This window comes from Fonsecaea pedrosoi (assembly GCF_000835455.1).
Source record: "Fonsecaea pedrosoi CBS 271.37 unplaced genomic scaffold supercont1.1, whole genome shotgun sequence".
Lineage (NCBI taxonomy): Eukaryota > Fungi > Ascomycota > Eurotiomycetes > Chaetothyriales > Herpotrichiellaceae > Fonsecaea > Fonsecaea pedrosoi.
The window spans coordinates 341,605-363,170 of NW_013550615.1; the positions used below are offsets into that span (position 1 = coordinate 341,605).

The 21,566-nt window shown below is 52.6% G+C and overlaps 7 protein-coding genes across 7 annotated transcripts; 4 read left to right on the forward strand and 3 right to left on the reverse strand.

Annotated features, from left to right (window-relative positions):
- Positions 1-94: 94 nt before the first annotated feature.
- Z517_00109 (uncharacterized protein) lies at positions 95-1,010 on the reverse strand (the record flags this gene model as incomplete). The annotated part of the gene is made up of 2 exons (XM_013433075.1): positions 95-827; positions 892-1,010. 2 exons carry the CDS (start codon positions 1,008-1,010, stop codon positions 95-97), a joined length of 852 nt encoding a protein of 283 aa, XP_013288529.1.
- A 1,129-nt stretch (positions 1,011-2,139) lies between these two features.
- On the forward strand, positions 2,140-3,208 carry Z517_00110 (uncharacterized protein; the record flags this gene model as incomplete). Its single annotated transcript, XM_013433076.1, has 2 exons — positions 2,140-2,499; positions 2,549-3,208. 2 exons carry the CDS (start codon positions 2,140-2,142, stop codon positions 3,206-3,208), a joined length of 1,020 nt encoding a protein of 339 aa, XP_013288530.1.
- Positions 3,209-4,042: 834 nt separating this feature from the next.
- Positions 4,043-5,068, forward strand: Z517_00111 (uncharacterized protein; the record flags this gene model as incomplete). The annotated part of the gene is made up of 2 exons (XM_013433077.1): positions 4,043-4,352; positions 4,500-5,068. The coding sequence occupies 2 exons, from the start codon at positions 4,043-4,045 to the stop codon at positions 5,066-5,068; spliced, it is 879 nt and encodes a 292-aa protein (XP_013288531.1).
- A 1,074-nt stretch (positions 5,069-6,142) lies between these two features.
- Positions 6,143-6,719, reverse strand: Z517_00112 (uncharacterized protein; the record flags this gene model as incomplete). The annotated part of the gene is made up of 2 exons (XM_013433078.1): positions 6,143-6,219; positions 6,356-6,719. The coding sequence occupies 2 exons, from the start codon at positions 6,717-6,719 to the stop codon at positions 6,143-6,145; spliced, it is 441 nt and encodes a 146-aa protein (XP_013288532.1).
- Positions 6,720-11,906: 5,187 nt separating this feature from the next.
- Positions 11,907-12,223, forward strand: Z517_00113 (uncharacterized protein; the record flags this gene model as incomplete). Its single annotated transcript, XM_013433079.1, has 2 exons — positions 11,907-11,974; positions 12,031-12,223. The coding sequence occupies 2 exons, from the start codon at positions 11,907-11,909 to the stop codon at positions 12,221-12,223; spliced, it is 261 nt and encodes an 86-aa protein (XP_013288533.1).
- A 3,557-nt stretch (positions 12,224-15,780) lies between these two features.
- Positions 15,781-17,383, forward strand: Z517_00114 (uncharacterized protein; the record flags this gene model as incomplete). Its single annotated transcript, XM_013433080.1, has 2 exons — positions 15,781-15,845; positions 15,901-17,383. 2 exons carry the CDS (start codon positions 15,781-15,783, stop codon positions 17,381-17,383), a joined length of 1,548 nt encoding a protein of 515 aa, XP_013288534.1.
- Positions 17,384-18,045: 662 nt separating this feature from the next.
- Z517_00115 (uncharacterized protein) lies at positions 18,046-20,337 on the reverse strand (the record flags this gene model as incomplete). Its single annotated transcript, XM_013433081.1, has 6 exons — positions 18,046-18,254; positions 18,307-18,503; positions 18,556-18,845; positions 18,901-19,353; positions 19,653-20,034; positions 20,153-20,337. The coding sequence occupies 6 exons, from the start codon at positions 20,335-20,337 to the stop codon at positions 18,046-18,048; spliced, it is 1,716 nt and encodes a 571-aa protein (XP_013288535.1).
- Positions 20,338-21,566: the final 1,229 nt, after the last annotated feature.

The following is a 21,566-nucleotide window of genomic DNA, read 5'->3' on the forward strand; positions in this document are numbered from 1 at the left end:
TTACATCATTTTATCACTACCTTCGCGTTTAAAGAAATGGGTCTGAAACTAGATGCGCAAGAGAATCTAATATTAGCACATGTCTGGTTTCCCTCTATAGCCTGCCCCGTGAGAGAATGGCGCCGCCATCGGTCGTGATGACCGCACCGTTGATGTGTGAGGCTGCCCTGCTGCTCAAAAAGACCACCAAACCCGCAATATCCTCAGGACGCCCAAGCCTCTTGTTCGGTACTTCGGCTGCCATGGCGGCCTGTCCTCCTTGCAACTCTAGCAGGCCAGAAGCCATCTTGGTGGGATAGAAGCCAGGAGCGACGGCGTTGGTGATGATTCCTCGGGGGCCGAGCTCGACGGCCAGGTTCTTGGCCAGGTGTATCGCCGCCGCCTTGGACGCCGCGTAGGCGGGCGTCGAGTTTTCGCCGATCGTGCCAACGCCGATACCAGCGACGCTTGCAGTTATGATGACTCTGCTGGGGTTCTCTGTGGTTGCGTTCTTCTGCAATAGCGGGGCGAGTTTCTGGACGGTATAAAACACGCTCTTGACATTTAGATCCATGACCTTGCTGAATGCGTTTTCCGGGTGTGTGTCAAAGGGTGCTCCCCACGTTGCGCCGGCGTTTGCAAAGAGAATGTCGACGTGGTCCGTGGTCTTTGCGATCTCGGCCGCGAGACGTTCGATTTCTGAGATCTTCGCCGCGTCGGCGGGGATGGAGATGGCGACCGCGCCAGGTCGTTTGTTGGGGAGCGCATTGAGGGCGGCAACGGCTTCTTCGCACGCTTTGGCCTTGCGGGAAGTGATGTAGACCTTGGAGCAGCCGGCTTGCAGGAATCTATTGACTTGGGTGTCAGCGTGCCCCAACGTCCCCGGTGAAGGCTGTGGGTTGTGTAGCTTACCCAGAGGCGACATTCAGTCCTAGTCCTCGCGAACCTCCAGTCACGACAGCGACCTTGCCTTCGAGACTGAATATGCTCCCAAAGTCCTGGAGCTCGACATCCTGTTGGGCACTACCCATCTTGTCTGTTTGATCTCTTTGTTTTTTTGTGGGTTTCCTGTCTCTTTTCCGTCTATGATGAGCCACACAGTAAATCCGACACCACGTTCAAAATACAGCAATCCGGAGTATTGCAGTCTCTGTCGGGGAGTTGTTATGGTCGAGAGGATATTATACGAACGGAAATGGGTCAATTGCCGAACTATTGACGAGTCGCTGGTCATCCCACAATTCCGTAGTGCTGTTGATTAGAAGATGCGCAATTCCGGTGGGATTGGAAAATCGGCGCTGTTGAAACAGCCGAGGCTCGAACGAACTGGAGCTGAGATTCAGCATTGAGTTTGGGAGGTTGTTTGTTCATTCCGCCGTCTTGATTTATCTGTATCGATGTGCCAAATGTTTCGTGGTTCGGAATCTGCGTTGTAGAAGCGAGATGAAAGTCCCTGATATGTGGAAGTTGAACGCGACCCTTGTGGTGGACAAAAGTACAAGTGCCGAGTACCGAGCACAAACTTGTATATTCTCTGTCCGCAGGTGCAGACCTAGGCAGTTCCATCAACTCCTACAGTGTCACAGTGTGTTGCTTAGCTGCTCCACGCAACAGCCAATGGCTGGTGAGAATCGCAGGTACTAGATATCCTTCATTACGCCCGCTCGGTAGGTCTGAGAAGGTGGTATCAGGCCCTCGCCTCTTACCACACCATCTCACCGGCTTTACGATGACACCAACATGAGCGGCGACGTCTCCGATGTCCAACTCCTTGCAATGGGGGTCAGCCCGTGCCTTGAAGGACTGTGCGGCCGCTTGTGACTACTCGTTGCTGAAGATTGTCGCAAGGCCCGTCAGTCACTGATCAGCTTATGTACGCGGCAGCTCCTTCACCAACCGTCTCATCTGAGTATGTAGTTCCTCGAGCAACTTTGCTGTCAAAAGACATTTCTCTTCTTCACAAACCTGAACAGGACCGACTGGAACCGACAGCGATGGCCGACAACAGCATCAGTATGTTTCCAGAGACAGATCCTGAACTTGCTGAGGTGCGTCCACTCGTCGAATGAACCTCACGGCGATACCTGTCTAACGTATTTCACATGTTAGATATGGAGGGAGAAAGGTGTGCCCAAATTCTTCCTTCCCCGGGTTGACAAGATGCCTCAAACGCGGGCTCTCCACGCTCAAGGCAATGTCCGGTTCATGAAGAGCGCTTTCGTCAAGCAGACTTTGGGCGATCAAGTCCTTTGGACAGAAGAAGACAGATCGGTCGTCGTCCGCGATGGGCACTCGGTCGCAATTCGGATCTATCGCCCCAAATCACATCCCGGACCCCGACCAGTCATGGTTCTTGCGCACAGCGGTGGATTGTGCATGGGTGGACTGGACACGGAGGAGTTCATCTGTCAGCTCCTGTCTATGAGGCTGGGCATCGTCGTCGTCAGTGTCGCATATCGCCTCGCCCCGGAACGGTTGTATCCCACCTGCGTCTACGATGTTTACGATGTCATTAAATGGGTGCGTTGAGCACAGATGTCGCTTCTTGCATGGACTGACCCCATGATAGCTATCAGTCAATACCCAGACCATCGGTGCAGATTTGTCCAAAGGCTTCCTCACAGGCGGCGTTTCAGGGGGTGGGAACACGACATGCATGGCTGCTATTATGGCGAGAGACGATAAACTGCAGCCTCCTCTGACAGGACACGTCTTCATCTGTACCGGCATGCCCCACGATTACACGGACCAGAAGGGGCACAAGCTCTCCCTCTTCCCAGAACAGTTGTTGAAAGGGAGTTGGGAAAGGTATAAAAATGGGCCGGTGGCTACTCGGGAGATGAACATCCTGTATGGCCGTAAGTTATGCTCACTTCTATTCAAGGCTGCGAACAGAGCTCACACCAGTGATACAGAAATCTCTCAATTCGACGCGCGAGATCCCTATGTGACCCCTTTGACGCAGACAGACTACTCTGGACTGGGTCCGGTGTTCTACCAAGTCGCCGAGATGGACATCTGGAGGGACAGTGCCCTTTTCTACTGCGAGAAAATCAAGGAGGCCGGCGGCCAAGTCAAGGTGGAGGTATATCCTGGCGTGCCGCATCTGTGGTGGTCCATGTACCCGCAGCTTTCGATCAACAGGAAGTGGATTCAGAATCTGGTCAACGGCGTCGAGTGGCTGCTGAGCCTGCAACGGGGTGGCGCTGCTCTCCCTTCTAGACTCTAGTAGAGGTCTCGACTATTGCTAGACGGACAAACGCGGGCGATACACCACTTGAGATCTGTGTAACCGCACGGGACAATTTGTTTGCTGCTTGCAAACGAGGCTGTAGGACAATCGCAGCCAACAGGGCACATGGTTGATAAAGGCAAGTGTTAACTTGGACGTTGCTCTTATTTCTAGGCACTCGGAACGGCATGAGATTCAGGATCGAATTCATTGGAAGCACTCTCGCCGACGAAGATGCTTAGATGTACCGTCGAGGAAGTCCTTGGGTGACCGCTGACCAGGCTGAAGCTCATGTATGTTTCTTCTCCTTGATGGGGTTTTTCTTGAGCCACTTGTTTGCCTCCTTTGGCTATTGGTTCCCGACCTTTCTATACTGTGTGACCTTTGATTCCCATGTCCCACAGCATCTCATCTCATCTCAAGTCAACTCAGCCTCATCATCCCCGTTGAGAGTGGAAGAGGAACTTGCCCAACATTGACAATTACTTTACCTGATGCGTTGCGCCTCGCCAATATCTCTGTCTTCTCTCATCTCATCTTCAGCTTTCGTGAAAAGACACACCTTCTGTCGCCTTGGCTGAGGTGAGAGTGAATGTGGCACGGTTCATACAAAAACTCTCGAGGGTTGATTGAACAGTTCACCCTTTCTCTCCCTCATTCTTATTCTTCTCTCTCCATTCAATTCTGTTCCTCTCGAACTGGGAGGATCATCATCTCAAGAATTACATCCAATCCTCGATTGATCGATTCCTTCATCTGACACCAATACTCTGCCCTTAATACAGCCTCCTCTACCGTGTCGCCGAGAAGGCTTCTTACTCTCGCGTCACCATGGCTCCGTCCGGTTTTCCAGGGCTCGGCCTTTTCATAATCTTCTTCTTCTACTTCTCATTCCCCTCCCCTGTCCAAGCTCAGATGCCCGTCTCCACGTCGTTGCCACCCATCTCTCAAGCGCCGCCATCGTCACCGACAAATCCACCCGATACACCTCCGACCCCATTCACGACCACAGAGGTATACACGCCCTTTGCGCTCTGCGCGACAGGAGGAGGCGACTGGTACATCGACCCGCCCACAGCGACTCGACTGGCGGATTTGTTCTGCGATGAGGTGCATAAGCCGGGAAATCTCCCCGCGCAAGGTATTTCTCGTCCCTTTCTGTGGATGCTGGTTGGAATGAATCCCCAGTGTTGCTTATCCTGCGATGCATTATTTCCCCATTCCCCACTGTCTTGTCTTTCTTTCTTTCTTCTTCAAGCCCATATCCTTACTCCAGGTGCTATAACAGGGAAAGAGTTCGACCTGAACGAATATCCCACCGACCTCGTCGCGCTCACCGCGAACGACACCACCACAACCGACTACTACAACAACACCATCCTCGTCCGCGCCGCTGACAAGCTCAAACGGGCCGACAAGGAAAACCTGAGTATGGACGTCGCGACCATCGCGCCAAACTACACCCTCACGGAACTGTCCGGGATCATCATGGCGCTGCGGCTGTTTCGGTGGAAAGACACCGTGCTCGACGACGTGACGTACGCGTCGGGCACACAGGCGCAGTGCGACCAGGACGCGGAGCAGGACCAGTGCCGCGCGGGCCTGCGCCGCGTCATCGACAAGTGCCAGTGGAACAGCCACTACTTTGGCGGCGTCAACTTCTGGATGACGGGCTGCGGCATGTACGGCGTCCAGGTCGCAAACTGCTCGGGCAACTGGCTCGATCCGAACTGCGACCTGTGGCATCGAAAGTGGCCGGATGTTGGCAGCGGGCCGGATCAGTCGCTTCTCACTACCTTGGCGACGTCGTTTACGGCATCGACGGCGACAGTGACCACGGAGAGGGCGTCAAGTTGACCTAAAAAGGGGACACGATCAGCCTCAGCTTGTCTACAGCCAGACAGCCAGAGAATGTCAATCGGGGCAGACAACACCGAGTTCTTCATCCTATGTGAGAGCTGTGGATAGTGTGGTAGGTTGTGACGGTGATAGGTGGTGATGGTGCTGGTACTGAAAGGACGAGTGCTACATATTCACCATCAGGGGAACAGTTTCAATGAACCTGTTCTCCTGGGACAAGGTGTACTTTACTCCAAGGAAAGTGAAAACCAGTCATTAGCTTTCTTTCCATGCTGGCTAGCTGGCGCTGTGTGATGGATGGGAAGGAGACATAAAACATCAAGAACGGGATGCTGTGCTACTGCGCTACCGGGGTTGACATTTTCAACGGCGAACATGTCAAAGTAGTAGTCCAGGAATGACGCCGTGCTGTGCTGTGGCGTGCTGTGCTGTCTTTTCCGCTCACTGACTCTTTCACTCACGGTCACCCATGGGCTAATGTTAATGGGTGAACACGCAGTGCAGTCTTGATCCCATGCCTAGGTAAGGAAATAGATTCTCTCCTGAGTCTTGACGGACGAATGGATGGACAGACAATATAGTCTTGAAGATGGAAAAGAATGCACAGCGACTTTGGACAGCTTCTATTAGCCACGTAACCAATGAAACTTGTTATCGCCTTGAGATGCTCCAATAGCGGAGGAGGAGAAAAACAAGGATAGAATTTTTCTTTTTGTTCATACAAAAGTGAGTGTGTGGCGGAAAAATGTAATTCGAGAAATTGAGATATGCTTGCTTCCAAGGCTCACCTCCCTCCCACGCCATTCATCCGTCCATCCATCCTCTTTCCTTCAACGTTGGACCAACTTACTCACATTCCAACTGCCGCAACGATACAGGCTCCCAGAGTCGCACGTTCAAGAATTGAGAATGACAGCGCACAAGGACATACGGTCGCCAGCTGAGAGCCCTCGATGTCCTCTTGAAGGTTGTCATTGCTGATCAGGATCTTGACTTTTTAGGCCTCGATCAACCCATGCGCACTCTGCCTGTTGCGTGTCCCTGGAAAGAATGAATGGATTCAAAAAGCCACTACAGGCTGAACTCGAGCCTGTTCCCGGCGTAGTCTCTGGCGAAGAACCGTTGCGGATATTCCACGCCTTGGGATCCTTTTCACACGGACCAGCCGCATTAGTTAATTTCACAGCATATTCCTGAATGCATGGGTATGTGATTCCCTTATCCGTTTTCTCCCGCCCGACTTGACTACAGATAGGCAAAAGAAATCATAAGGAGGAGACTCACCAGAATTGACATCTCCAGGCTTGTCCGCCTCGGTCGGCGCCGCCTCGCCGCCGCGCACGAAATGCTCCCAGATCCTCTGCCTCAGCTGCAAAAGCGCCTCCGGGGACGCCAGCCGAAAGCACGGATGCCGCGACGACCGCTTCTCGAAATCCGAGGGCGCGCCAAACGCAACGTGCACTTGCTGGCCCGAGGACCCAATGTCGAACCACGCCAAAGTGCCCTTTTGCAATTGCGGGACCGCCCGCGGCGTGAGGCCCATGGTCGTCCCGTAGAACTCGTTGGCCTGCTCGAGCGTGCCGGCCGGGACGGTGAGGTTGACGTGGGCGAGGCCCGTGATGAGTGACGATGAGTCGAGCGATCCCATCCTTTCTCGGGTGTGGGTTTCACACTTTACACTGGTGCAAACGTGTGCGGAGAGCGAGAGTGTGTGTATGTGAGGGCGGTGGTACTCAGTTTCCAGCCTCTCCTGCTTGATTTTGTGCTGTTTCCTTTTCCTGCCTCTTTTCACTCTTTGGACTCACGCTTACTTTCCCAGTTTCGAGGATTGGGAGAGGTCGTTGGCTTGAGGACGTGTTTGGAGTCGGTAAAGGATGCCGAACGAGGGGTTACAAACGTCGGTATTTGCTCCGGCTTCTGCCACGACGAGGTGAGATTTTGTCTGACGAGGGTCTCCCAGAGTCTGGATTCGGAGCACAAATGTCCTGGCGAGTCTTTGTATGAGAGGATTGCACCCCGCCAGACAGTTTTTGATTCTGTCTTCTCCGAGGCGAGGTGCAAAGCATCCCTGGTCAACGTGAACTGCGCTTACAAAGGACGCACAACTCGAAGGCTCTACTAATCACGCCATCAACTGCAATACTTCCGACAGCTCTAGAATCCCGCACTCCTTGGGTCCCTTTTGCAGAGATGCGAGAGGGCTCAAGCATCGAGGGGACGTAATGTAGATTCCAATCTGGGCGAGGTCTAGACTGTCAAGAGGTCGAACACACTGCAATATCACTCGATCTCAAAGTTACCACATTCTTACCATCTTCCATCACCACTCTTTTCCCAGGCCAACAGCCATAATTGTAAAGCTACTGTTCTTCGGCTTCGACCTTCTCAAGCTCTAGTCCAGCTCGCCAATGTTGAACCAGTAACACACGTCCCGTGAAAGCCAACGTTGAGCAACTTTGGAGCTTACAGTTCTCGAAGAAGGGACAGAACAAAGAGATCGTGAGAATTCTGCCACATGAGGATATGTCTCGCTAATAGTCACAAATATATGAGGTCAAGTCGATGGACGTGCCTTACTTTCTAACTTCGGCCAATACTCACAGCCCCGGCGTCCCCTTGAACCGCACCCGCGTCAGCACACGCGTAAACTACTTGCCCCTTGAAGTATCCAAACCCTGGGATTAGTTGTGCCGAACGAGACCCTTTCGCCCCGAGCCGAGATGAATCATTGCACAACCGCGATTTCTGAGCGCCACGGGCACGAGGCCGCGACGGGAGGAACAGGTTGGCATCGGCATCGGCATCTCATAACTGAGTTTCGACAAAGGCTGGATGTTATTCGTGTGCACTGACCGCTCCTTTTCGCAGGCAGATACCATACCAATCAAGGGTTGGATAGTGCCTTATTTGGCTCTTCCTCCGTCCGCCTGACGATGAGCTTGACAATATCTGGGCAGGTGTGGAGAAGTCAAGAAACCTGAAAAACAACATTGCCCACTCCATACTCGTGGTCATACTTTACCATTGGCAAATTCTGCTCCCCACGAGACGGACACATTACGTCGATGTGTCAGCAACTTGAGACCTGACACCACTGAGAGTGGGCGTGACGCTAGGTCGTCATCGAGCCTGAGCAAGGCCGTCATGATTCATGTCAGAAGACTGCGAATTTGTCGGTTGTCGGCGAACAGAAGTTGGGTTCATAGACAGCCAACCTTGAATGGACCCGTACACGGAGGGCTGTTAAGGACTCTCAAGCATCAAGCATCACTCCGAAACCGAGAATGACACGTTGTCCACCACTTGGGCTCGAAGAAAGTGCGTCTGTTTTGAGAGAGGTCACTGGAGCTCAGATCTTACCTGACCACTGGTCTAGGTTTTTGTCAAACAGGGTATCCTCGCAGACTTAGCACTGCCCTCACTCCATACCGCCTCTCGATTTTGTGGGGGTATCGGAGCATCAAATATTGGGACAAGCACCTTGAAGGGTTGGGCAGGGGCAGGTCTAGGTTTTCAGGAGACAGATAAATATGCCGGTAGATACCAACAGGACGTTGAATGTGGATGGAAGTCTTCCGGAACAAATGAGGGTCGCTTGTGGCTTGGGCCTTGGAGGAAGATCTTCACCTTCCCGGTCAAACCCGCAAATAGCAAAGGCTTTGAATTCCAAGACTACCGGCGCATCACCGACATGCACTGGTCCCTTCCCATGAGAATAGAGTGCGCGCCATGGGTTGCGGTGCCTGTGCGCCCAGTTCTGTACAAGAACCCCTTCAGCCCCTTGCTGTCGCACAATGCCGTTGGGAATGGGCGGAAGCCACCAGCTGCTGCTGTTGCCGCGCGGGAGCATCCTCAATTCCAGAGGACAAAGATCGCCCCCATTTAACCTTATGAGATGTGGTCTGTTCTCGCCACGGGGGATCAATCAAAGGTGAGGCTCGGTGGCCCTGGTGAGACAGCGTGGATTGTTAGAGGGTGATCGCTTGACTGAAAAAGCAATCCTCCACCCCCGTGACGGATGACGTCGTTGTGTTCCCTTTTGGCTTGTGGGTTTTTGCCCCCGCAAGAGAATTGTTTATGCCAGAGAATATCTCGATCCTCGCTGCCTGGGGCGGATGTAGCAAACAGGTCCCATATGATGCCACCAACACCTCCCTCCTCTTATGGTTTTTGTTCTCCAGCGTCGTGATAGCCTGGCATACTGTGGCAACCACCCGCCACGGTGCCGAGGACGAACCCTTCTCATATATCTGTACCACGCAGGGACTCTCTCCCCCAGAGTCACCGCGGTCCCTGCGTCAAGGGAAAAGCTCGTGTTGACAGAAGGAAAACGGACAACGTGACAAGGGTTATCGTGCGTCAAGGGATTATGGGGCGCGAAAGGTATCCGGGTCGTTAGCGCTTCGTTTGGGTCTTGTAACGACCTTGGTGTTTCCTATCCAAGCCATAGGACTCGCCCATCTCTGATGGTGTCATAAGCATTTGGCAAAATAATTGGCGGGCAGATACCACGTAGGTCTGTCGGATAACTGGGGCCGCGTCCATACTTTGGTTATAATGTGCTGGTAGTCCGGTCTTCGGGCGACTCTCACGCAACGCTATAGGCTGAGGTCAAGCCTACCCACGACGACTCTTTGAAAATATCCGAATCTTCAGCGATTATTCAACCGGCGAGTACACTAGGAACGTCGATCTTTCGTGTGTTGATGTGCCACTATTCCACCACGCAACCCCACTCGGTGATTCACCGGAGTACGAGACTCGACTTGAAGAGGTTTTTGGGAAGACGCAGGTTCGAGCAAGGAAACCGAATTCCAGGATGGCTCTAGGAGTGTCAGGGCTGCTGGGGTCATGGACTCGATGCACAGGAGGCTCTCTGGCAAGAGGGTGTGACCCTCATGCACCGCGTTTCGACGAGTAGGCTGGGATAAGCCCGGTGGCCTCCTTTGGAGTTACAATGGAGTAAGTGAAACTTGAATGTCGGCGTGATCCTCAGACCGATGGCAACTCCGGTTGGGAGAGATGATGTCGATCGAGGAGTAAGAACGAGTGATCAACGACGTCAATCCGCAGGACTTTTTGCAGCCGCCGCAGTGACTAAGTGGCCTAGTTAGACCGCAGGAGGTATAGCGGCTCATCTTCACCCATTCTGACCACCTTGAGCAATCATCTGAGAGGCTCCCCCTTACACAAGCGGCTGCCTAGTCCCGTCTCCCGTCCCATTCCTCTTGGCCACTCTCCATCTTTCGCTTGCCTTAGGCGGTGCGGTTTCCGGCTATCCGTTCGCCAATTTTCGTGGTCTCTGTCCGCCCAAGGGCGTCTCTTTACCTGGAACGAGCCCAGGGACCATTGTCAGTGGTGGTGTCCAGGTGCTGCCCACTGCCCTCCGACTTTTTCCACCACACGTTTCTTTCACTGGCCACAAACAGCCTTGCGCCATCTCATCTCCCACACGCCATCATCATTATTTTTGCTCTGGAAATCGTGACCCTTTGTGACTCGCCACCACCGCGTGGCCGCCATCGCTTGTGTCTATCTCACACCCTTGCCGCAACACCACCCACCTCACCCCCCAACCCTCGGCGATGGCTTCTTGATGTAGAAGAGGACACTCCTGCCACCGAGAAGGAGTGACTGAAACACGCAACGACGCTGACCCTCGCCCTGTTTGTGAAACCCTTTTCCACCTACCAAAAGAAATCCAAGCACCCAGCGTCTCATCCAATCCCAACAGCCCACTCAAAGGCTGGCAATCTCTGACTCCCAGGAGGCAACGATGCTGTTGATCACCCCCCCCATGGTCCACCAAAGGCTCAGGTGAACGACGTAACTTGGCCAGCGATCCGTGGGACGACCGACCCCCGGTCCACAAAACCGCAAGCTCCTCACCACTCAAGCCCCTTTGCTGTAGGAGATTCCTGAGCTCAGTACCCAGGTGCCAGCTCGCCAGGGCATTCATCCGCTTCAGGCCCTTCACGTTTGACTTTGCAGGTTCCGCTCTTGGGCAACAGGGAGCCCATATTCCTCTCCAGCAGTTAACTTTGCCCTGTGACGATCATCTTATCCACCTTCCAACCATTCACGACAATCATCGTCCACTCCAGTTTACTTCCGCTTCGCTCAACTTCGCCGACCCTGGTTGCGGCCCAGTAACCCTGCCATCGTCCCTCCCTCTGCGGCAACCCGTGCCCTCCCTTCCCCAAGGTCCCAAATACTTCGTCAACCCACTTGGGCAGCCTCGGGCCTTTACTCGTATCTGCTCTCCCAAACCTGTCTTCACAGCCTTCCCTTTTCCAACGAAACCCGTTGCATCTTTGGTTGACACCACCTGAACGGGTGTTACCGCCTTGGATGCTCGAAATACCTTAGGACTGGCGCTGGACCTAGGTCATTGCGCTCGTCTTGGATTGCACGCAAGGCCAATGCGTCATTCGGCAACTCCAGAACGTCGGTCAAGCAAGATTGGGACAACAAATAGGACAAGTAGAGTGCTGGCAAAAGATATCTTAAGCCTGGCCGAGGCCCGATGCGAAGCTCTTCAACATCATCGTCCACGGCTACGGCACCCTTCCCTTATCCAGTCTCTATGACTGGGCACGAACTATCAGACATAGCACATCGCCCATCCATATCTCCTCCGATCTCAAGTGGTTCTTCATCTTCTTCTGAGTCGGACTTCCCACAACCCACCTCCCCTCGGGCAGTCTCGCGAAGGACGCGGATGGAAAGACCCCGACTGGGAGACAGGCAAAGATCCAACACCATCATCGTACCAAAAGGGCGAGACGTGGTTCAGCGAGAAAGACCCCAATACCCCCCGGACGACGCAAGAGCCATGAGTCCACGGCGCAACAGTGAGGACATCGAGCGAATAGAGCGTGGGCTTCGCGAGACTCTGAAAGAGTAGGAGGCACTTCCCTGGTACAATGAACTGCTTCACATACTAACAAACACTACAGGCAAGCGCGAAATCTGCAATCTTCGCTCGCAGCCCTAGCAGAAAAGATCGACGAAGTCAAGAACGATCACGACAAGCTCGAGACCGAGAACCGCTTCCTACAGGATTACATCGGCGGCCTGACGAGAACCATGTCGAGAGACAATCTTGGCCGAAGCGCGAGTACCAGCAGCAAGAAGAAGGGCAAACGATGAACGACGACCGTTACGACACCCATATCTGTTTATTTTCCCTTTGACCTTATTGGCCACCGAAGCACGTCTGGACTTTTCATCGCAAGCATGGCATTCGGATGGAAAAAAAGGAACGGAAGAATCACTAAGCCTCAACCTCTCAGTACACGCAAGAGACACAGAGGCAAACGGGTGGACGAGTTCTTGTATTTGTCAATCACTCCATGTGTCCTTTATGATACCCACGCCCATTTTACCAAGCTGGCCAAGCACCAGACGCAGAAAGATTAGAATTGATTATTATCACCACCGTTACCATCATTATCAACAGCAGCAGCAACAACAGGACCAGGACCAAAGCTCCCATCCCGTTTGATCATTAGCAGGTGCCCTTGCCATTCTTGTACAACAATTTCAACCGGCTTGGCTTTACGGCGTTCATTGGCGCAAGCCTTGGTGGAATTGGTTCATTATTATCCTACCGATGTCGGTGGGATTTGTGCAGTTAATTGGATCGGATCAGCCTGGGCGATTCAGTCGCTTGGTGTTTTTAAAGAAAGCCTTGCTTGCAGTCGGCAAAAGCGTGAATGGACTGGACGTCGGTGGCATTGGCGTGTGCGTCCTCTGCTCTGAGGCGAAGATTGCCATAGAGCTGTGGCATTGGCGTATTTCGAGTGCAGAATGGATCAATTGCACTACCTTCTATTACTGTCTCTTTCGTTTTTATTATGACGTTCCCTCTTCGTGATTGCGGTAGCGTGGTGCTTCACATATTATCTTCGATTTTACAAGACTCAAACCATATCTGCAGTGACGCTCTATATCTGGTCTCTGTTCGCGCACGGCACAGTAGTTTGACTCGCTTCGTATTCGCCGTGTGGAACGATGCGCAAAGCCTACACAGATTCTGCGTTACGCTGCTGCTTATCCTATAGCCTCGACCATCGACCACCGTTGGCTTGGATCCGCAGGGCTGAAGATGGAATATTTGTCCTTTGCTTCTTTGCTTAAGAGACCTATTTTTCTCCGATGTCCCTGTAATCCTGTTTTTGTGTTTTGGGGATGCGACCGTTCGGGTCATTTTTCTCAATCGAAGAATTGTGGAGAAAGACTCGTCATATGTTGTCAGTCTGCACATTCATGCCCGGAGCACTGCCGGAGGTATTGTCTTTCAAGGCCTGAGCTTTGTAGAGCTAGCTCACAGCGAAGCCCAGGTTCTTGTACATGTGACCCGGCACAACGATGTAAGATAACACAGGCCATGAGCCATGTATTGCTGGATTTGGCGATCCGGGGGCAGCGGCTGGGTCGGTCTCGAAGCCACGGTCGAGGTCTGGACCTGCCCGGGGGGTTCGAGGTCCGTGCAAGCAAACAAGCAACAAAGCATGGACACCAGGAAACGTGGAACTCACGGGCTCCCAACGCCCTTTCTTCGTTCGAGTGCTCAGAGTGAACGGTTGAAATACCGGTGATGATCTGGACCTCAGCTCGGGAGGGCGCGCTCCATGCTCTGTGTGCATCCTCCTCCGCCCGTACACGGGTATTGCGATGCTAGAAACATTCTTGAGTTCCTAACGAAGGTGGTCAATTGGGTTTGGCGCCTGTCGTCAAGATGACCGTTAATCTTGTCGCAACCATCGCAGGTGGACGAAAATGTGTTATCGGCGTGACGTACTAATTGGATCTGTCCTGGTCAGTAAATCTTCTATCTGGACTGTAGGATTCTAAACGGCAGCGAGGTGACCGTAATGTCAACCTATGTCAGACACATCTTGCGTTTCTCGACTTGTGTCACAGGAGAGTTGATGCATACCTCGAGATCTTGTACGACGCCATTTCGAAGCCCTCGGATTGACGGGGTGTATCAATTGCTTGCTCTTTTGCCTTTCTTCTTCTTCTTCGCTGCTTCGCCTCCATCTCAACTTGGGCATTCAAGGATACCTCGGGTGGTGCAGTCCGTGGTTCCGGATTGGAGCGAAGGCATCTCGAGATGTGGACATCCAGCCCTTGTCGATGATGTTCTGGGTCTGATTGAATTGAGCAAGAAACCTGGTTCGCTTGTCGGGCGGATATTCAGACAGCACTGTCACTGAGACGATCAAGGCACCACCTCGAAGGCGCCAGATCCAGGGATAGATTGTATTCGTTGTCTCGTCAATGCCTGTCACTTCCATGTCACTATCGTCCGACACGGTCGAAGAACCTCCTCAGAGTCGGCTTAGCGTAAGATGGCCCCCAAATCGATGTCAGTGTCTATACCTTCTGGCGGATCATGGACATCGTACCTCCGCGTGGCACGAACTGGAACATTCAACTTCATCCTCGGGCGCAAGCCCTTCCTGTCGATATCCTGGAAATGGCAATCTTCCTATCACTGAGATGGCGTTGCATGAAGACATCAGTATCTTAGCCGTGCTCTGCTCGAGAGTGACCTCCCCAGTCTGAAGGCCACTCCTGGCTTGTTGACGGTGAGACAGGTGAGGAGCATTCAGTCCAAAGTGGCGTAGGTTAGGATAAGAATAATATGCCAGGGCTCACGCCTCCTGAGAAGATCCCTTTGTGTGGGCCGGAATCGCTTCCGTTGAGTCTTCGTACGTATAGCGTTGCAGGACGATCCATGAATGTCAATCGAGAGCGAGCTCCACAGGAATCAGGGCCACGGGCAAATTGTAAAATAGGATACAGAAAGACAAGTCACAAACTCATTCTGGTGTCAAAGTAAAGTGATTTGTTCGATGGTCATCCGATTTGGCCCAAGCATTTTTCACCAACAGACAAACTGCGCCCCCCACATTTCATCCTTATTTTGGGATTTCGCTTCGAGAGGCATCGCTCTATCTTTTAACCTTCAAGACACTACGTACGGAACCATCTTAAACCCGTCAACCCGCCATCCGGTCCTATCGCTGCATCACGCTCGCTAATTGCTCCTCAAACCAAGACATGTCGGGGCAAGGCTCGCCCGTGCCGCCAATAGTGACATCGTGGAGGTCAGGGAAGCGACCTTTGGGGCGGGACGCGTACGTTGAGTGGAACAGGTGTGAGACTTCGACCAAATATTCCCTTTCTGGGAGACTTACTAACAAGCGATAGCCATTGTCAATGCTTGGGCGCGTTGTCCATCACAGACGCCGTCTTCCCCATTGAAGGCTGGAGGTTGACTCGTAACAGACCAACCGAATCAAGTTAATGCAGCCAAACGACATATGGTACACTCTCCTTCATCAATTCCGCTGCCCACCATAGTACCTATGGATATTTGATCGGAGTTGACAACACCTGGATCGCCGGACGATACACCGACACGGTGAGGCTGAGAATGGTTGGTATAGAGCCAGGGGACAAGATGCCCAAGGCACACAATGTGTCCCAAAAGGAGGGTAGCCTCGAGCCACGGGCCACGCCGTTATCATCTGATGATATAAGAAGCACTTTGATGTTCCGGCGGATAGCTCAAGCAACGGGCAGTCCGTCCTCATATCTGGCGCGCATCTGCCACGTACTCGTCCACCATTAGATTCACACAGCCTTGCAGTTAGGTCTCGGCGTTGTCAGGAGTATCGAATCAGTTTGTCGCTATGGCTGCACCGAAGTTGGCTAGAATTGGAGGGAGCAAAGTTCGCAGTGGCTGTGTTACGTGCAAGTATGTCATGCTATCTCGCAATTTTGCATTGAGAACGAACCTTGACCATTTTCAGGGCTCGTCACCTGAAGTGCGACGAAGAGCGTCCCAGTTGCCAGAGATGCATCCGAAGCAAGAGAGAATGCAAGGGATATGTCGACCAAGCGAAGATCACCAAGCCGCGCAGGAAGGGCCAGGCTTTTGTTGTTTATGTCCCGGACCCCCTCTTCACGATGACTTCCCTTCCGGACATGGACTGGAGAGAAAAGAGATCGTTCAACTTTTTTCGGAATCGAACCGCTGGTGAATTGGCAGGATACTTCCGTCCTGAGTTGTGGTCTCGATTTGTACTGACCACGGCGCATCATGAGGACGCCATCAAGCACGCGGTCATATCTATTGGTGGTCTACATGAACTGTTCCTGTGCCATCCACCACCCTCGGACTCCACTCTGCTTGCATTTGCCATGCAGCACTACGGCAGAGCGATGCAACATGTGGTCAAGCTTGATACAAGCAAATCTGCACGGGCAGTTGATGTTGCATTGACCGTGTCAGTCCTCTTCGCCTGCATTGAGATTCTTCGAACACACTTTGCCTCTTCGCTGAGTCACATATACTCAGGCATGAGAATATTAGCAGAGCTTGCCCGTCGTTCTGAGAATACCCCAGAACATTACCTGCCGAGGCATCTCTTGGTCCAAATGTACCTAAGACTAGACACCCAGGTCATGGAGTTTGGGAGGGATGGATTCCAAGCTCCTCCTGCCTTTGCGATAACCTCTGTCACTCCAGTCCCCGCCACTTTCACCGATGTGGACGACGCTCGGTCGGCCTTCGAAATGTATCGCTATCAGATATCGCACTTGACACGCAATGTCCAAGCGGCGAAAATGGAGTGTGATTCACCCACCTTGTATTTTCAGAGCCTTGAGGAAAGATATCAGCTCCTTCGACAGCACTTCAACGACTGGGGAGTCGCCTTTCAGCGCATGCTACAACGGAAACGAAGCCACGACCTTGCCGCACTAACCCTCAAAGCCTCGAGCATTGCTCTTGACATCACTTTAAGTTCATGCATGGAATGCAATGAGACGGTCTTTGACCTATGCACGGAGAAATTCAGGGAGTTACTCGCTACTTCAGAGGAGATCGTGCAAAGAATGCTGCAAGACTCTAGACCGAGAAGGTCATCTAAACGTCTTGAAACCGGCTGCCAAGATGACTCTCACAGTCGTTCTGAGCCTGCCATTTCCATGAACCTTGGGATTGTTCCGCATCTCTACATGGCAGCAACGAGGTGCCGGGAACCAGAGCTTCGACACAGGTCTTTGTTCTTGCTGAAGACGATCAAACGACGAGAAGGGATCTGTGACAGTGACATGTTGGCAGCATTCGTGGAAAGACTGGCCGTAGAGAAAGATGGAGCTCAAAGACGAATACAAGTTGTGCACAGCAGGACCAAGAGGCAGAGTGAGCTTTCCTTGTCGACACAAATCCCGGAGAGTATGGGAATCTCCAATACTCAACACCAGCCGCCAGATCTTGACACCATGTGAACACAACCCTCCTTTTCCCCCAAAGCGTCTGAGACCGAGCAACATACCGACGGTGTGGGACAGATAGATTATTCGGAAACATACCTCGTACAGACTTCACAACACAAGATACCAACAATACCTATCTCCAATGTTGCCAACCAGTCTTGTAGTCCCAGCCCCAGTCCCGGTGTCAGTCTCGGGCATAGGGTACTATAGTCTCTAGTCCCGACCATAGTCCTTACTAATTAACTGCTATACCCGTTATGACAGGCACTAGTTCACTTATAGCATGGTATTTTCGCATAGTAGATACTAGTCTAGTATGTGATAAGTTAGTGCATTCTGAAGAACAGAATAACGTAGTCCCGACCAATCAGCTAGCGTTGTCTCAGGGTGTGAGTCAGGACCTCGTTAGGATTAGAGTCTCCGCGACATCTGAGACTGTCGTCCCTGAAGACTGACTATAGTTGGGACGGGTTGGTTGTTAACGATGACTATCCTCGTTACACTCGTTCTTCACGAAGAGTCATGCCAGAGGGATAAATTCAACTGCATCATCACCCTATGAGACTTGTCTACTGGAATCATAAAGTCTGTCAACCAAACAACGGTCTGAGGACCCTGCGACTCTCTCAATAGCAGAGGTGACTTGCCCATCTCAAGACTCAAGCTGCGGACGCTCACACAACCTTTGTCTCGGCTGTCTTCTCCCGGACCTCGGAGACCTTCTCGTCACTGCTGTGGTCGATTCCTTGGAGGGCGCTGAGGCGACGAGTGAGACCAATTTCGGCGTTGATCTGGGCCATGCGCTCCTGGTCTGCAGCGGCGACACCGCTGGAGCCGAACACCAGATCCATCTCCTCAAGACTGAGTTGCTTGGTTTCAGGGACTGCCGGGTGGGTCAGTACTTGTGTAGGGGGTGAGGTTGTGGAGTCTCTTACCGAAAAACCAGATAAATCCAGCTCCCAGGGTGATCAACAAGCCAAAGAGAATGAAGGTCCCGTATGTGATGCCAGTGATCATGTCGGGAGTGACTTGGCCGACAATAAAGTTGTTCATCCAGTTCGAGGATGCTCCAAGGGCGATACCGTAGGGGCGCGCAGACAGAGGCCAGACCTCAGCGACAACGATCCAAGCACTGCATACATTGTTAGCTTCTGCGCATGAAACATGATTCTGGTTGCACTCACCAAGGACCCCAGGACCAACCGAAGTGGATGACGAAGAGCCACACCATGACAATAGCAGCCCAACCAGCAGCATGGTGAGTGGGCCATTGGTGCTGATTCTTCGCAAAGATGACGGCGATGATGAAGTGGCACAGACCCATTCCAAGGGCACCCAGAGCCAGGGCAGGTCTTCTTCCAATGCGGTCGATGTAAAGGATAGATGGGATAGTTGCCAACAACATGGCAATACCGACCACACCGGTTGCGAGCAGTGATGTAGTGTTTGATGACAGACCAAGAGAGCCGAAGATCTAGGGGGTCTGTCAGTATCTTGTAAGCCTCTCGATCGGCATCAGTGTCACCCACCTGAGGAGCATAGTAAAGCACGGCGTTGATACCAGTCCATTGTTGGAAGAACATGGTCACTGTCGCGACAATAACGCGGCGGAACATGGGCATTGTCTTGAATAGCGACCCGATTGCAACAAACTGCAACTTGATGGTGTTGGTTGCCGTCATTTCTGCCAGATGAGGGAAGTTTGCCTCGACAGTCCGCTTCTCGAACATCGACTGAGCCTTGATCTCGAGGAACTCCAAGTCAATCAGTTGATCATCGATAGGGAGTGATCTCAAGGTGGCCAGTGTCCGACGAGCTTCTTCTTCACGTCCATGGTGGACCAGCCATCGAGGAGTAAACGGCATCCAGACCATTCCGACAAGCAAGATGAGGGCAGGGAAAAGTTGAAGGGCAAGAGGCACGAGCCAGGCCGCTTCAGATTGGCCATCACCCGTTCCTCCGATATAGTTGGTACCATAGTCCTAGGGAAGGAGTTAGTTGAAACGCAAGACTGTTGGAGTCCATTGATGTTGGGGTTGAGCGAAGGCGAACAAGCAGCAAAGAGGGCCAGATCACACTGGGCCACAGACTCGTACTGACTCTCAAATGCCTTGGTGGTAGATGGATTGTGTTGGGCTGTCTTTGGCTCGACAAAAAGAGAGGGAGAGAGCCTCTGGTGGGGAGGTGGAGAGGTGGGGCAGGCGGTTTGTAAAGTGGAGCAGCCATCTGTACGAAGGTATCGCGAAGTGTCACACGTGACCAGAATAATCGATATACTTACAATCCAGAAGCTGACCATAATGCCAAACTCGATGGCGAATTGTTGCACTCCAATGAGCAGTCCTCGAAGCTCAGGAGGCGAGCACTCGGCAACATACATTGGTACGATCATCGAGAGCGAGCCCACGCCCATTCCCACAACGAAACGGCCTCCTAGGATGGCCGAGTGACCAGCCTGGACAGCGGTGCACTGCACGATGACACCAAGGATGAAAATGCAGGTGTTGACCAAGATGGCATATTTTCTGGAGATAATCTCGGCGAGGAAGCCAGAGTAGAGAGTGCCTGTCCAGGCACCCAACTCAAGGATAGAGGTGAGCCAGCCTTTCTTCGACTGGTCGGTCGTGTAATCACCCATGTGTCTATTGAAAGAGTTCATGGTCCTGTTGTGACAGTTAGCCACTTGCTCCCATCGCCAGTACAATCACCACCGCAGGTAATGGGGCAAAATAATTCATGAGACTTCTCTCCACAAAGAAACAGGAGCGACAAGCGACTTACAAGACACCACTGAAGACACCTTGGTTGTAACCGTAAAGCAGACCACCAATGCAAGCAAAGCAGGCAATCAGAAAGACGCGGAGGTTCCTGACCAGCGCCTGCGGGCCAGCCTTGCCGGCCAGCTGCATACGCTGTTGGAGAGCAGCATCGGTGAATTGGGACGTCTTGCCCGCGGAGTGAACCATGGTTGCGACTGTAGAGACCAGGTCAACAGCAACAAATGTCTGTCTCTTGGGAGAGTTGGCAAACTGGGGAACTGGAGAACTGGAGACAGGACCACGACACAAGGGCGGTGTCTTGGGGATATTGTATATCGTTCGACAGCTGATGACCCTGGGGTGGCCTGTGATGCTGATGGTGTGCCGTCTTCCGTCTTCAGGCTAATTCCAGATCCTGGAATACACACATGGACGCACATGGACCATGTCACATCCACCTCGATCATGCGTCCTGATGGCCTTTTCCATTGGAGAGTGGGTGAGATATCCTGGCACTCCTGGCTAGCCGACGTGCAATCGGGAGAAAGCGCAGCGAAGCATCGCACGGCTGGGCCTAAAGCACCAACCAAGGCCAAATCAAGGAATCGTCCTTTAGGGATCGGCAGCTAGCGTCCGTTTCTAAAACGCCATCGCAATCACCAGGCTCCGGATGTGTCTGACAGCGCTCCATTTGCGAATGCAACCTCGTACCCGTCGCAATAGAGGCTACAGAAAGCACTGACCTCCTCCTAGAACTCAGATGTCAGACCAGCATTTTCTTTCCCACTATCCTGGACTGGAGGGTCTGACCTGTTGCTATTGGTGGACGAGACTCGTCTGGATGTCTGGATAAAAGCCATCCACTCGCCCGTCGAATGTTCCATGGAACGTTGAGGCCAAACCTTGAGCTGACGGCAAGTGGTGGTGGTGGCAAGCATCAAGCACCAAGCATCGGCAAAACATCACGAGAGGCAAGAGACGGCTCCAGAGTCCCAGACTAAAGCATCCCCACAGAATGAAAAGCCTGGTCCTCCGCCTCCACAGTCACAGCGGACAGGCCTATTAGCCTAATTAACCGACATGACGACTTGATGAGTTGATGGGAGAGTCGTTCATTCTTCCCCTCCCCATCTCCTGGTCTGATTGTCTTTGTCCTTTTATCCAAAACTCAACCATGGCCGGGAAGAAACTGAAAAAGTAACACAGGTCGAGAGGGAAATCACCGAGGTGCAGAAGCTGGTGACGATATATCCGACGATACCTGAAACTAGAAATGATCGCCGTCATGCCCGTGCCTCCCCCGCCACCGGCCTTCAGCCCTTTACAACTCAAATCCACGCCACAAAATGCTTAGCGGTGCATATTTCTGTGGTTCATCGAACGTCAAGGCATCTGACCGAATGCACAGAGGTACTTTGTCTGTGCAGTCATCGCCA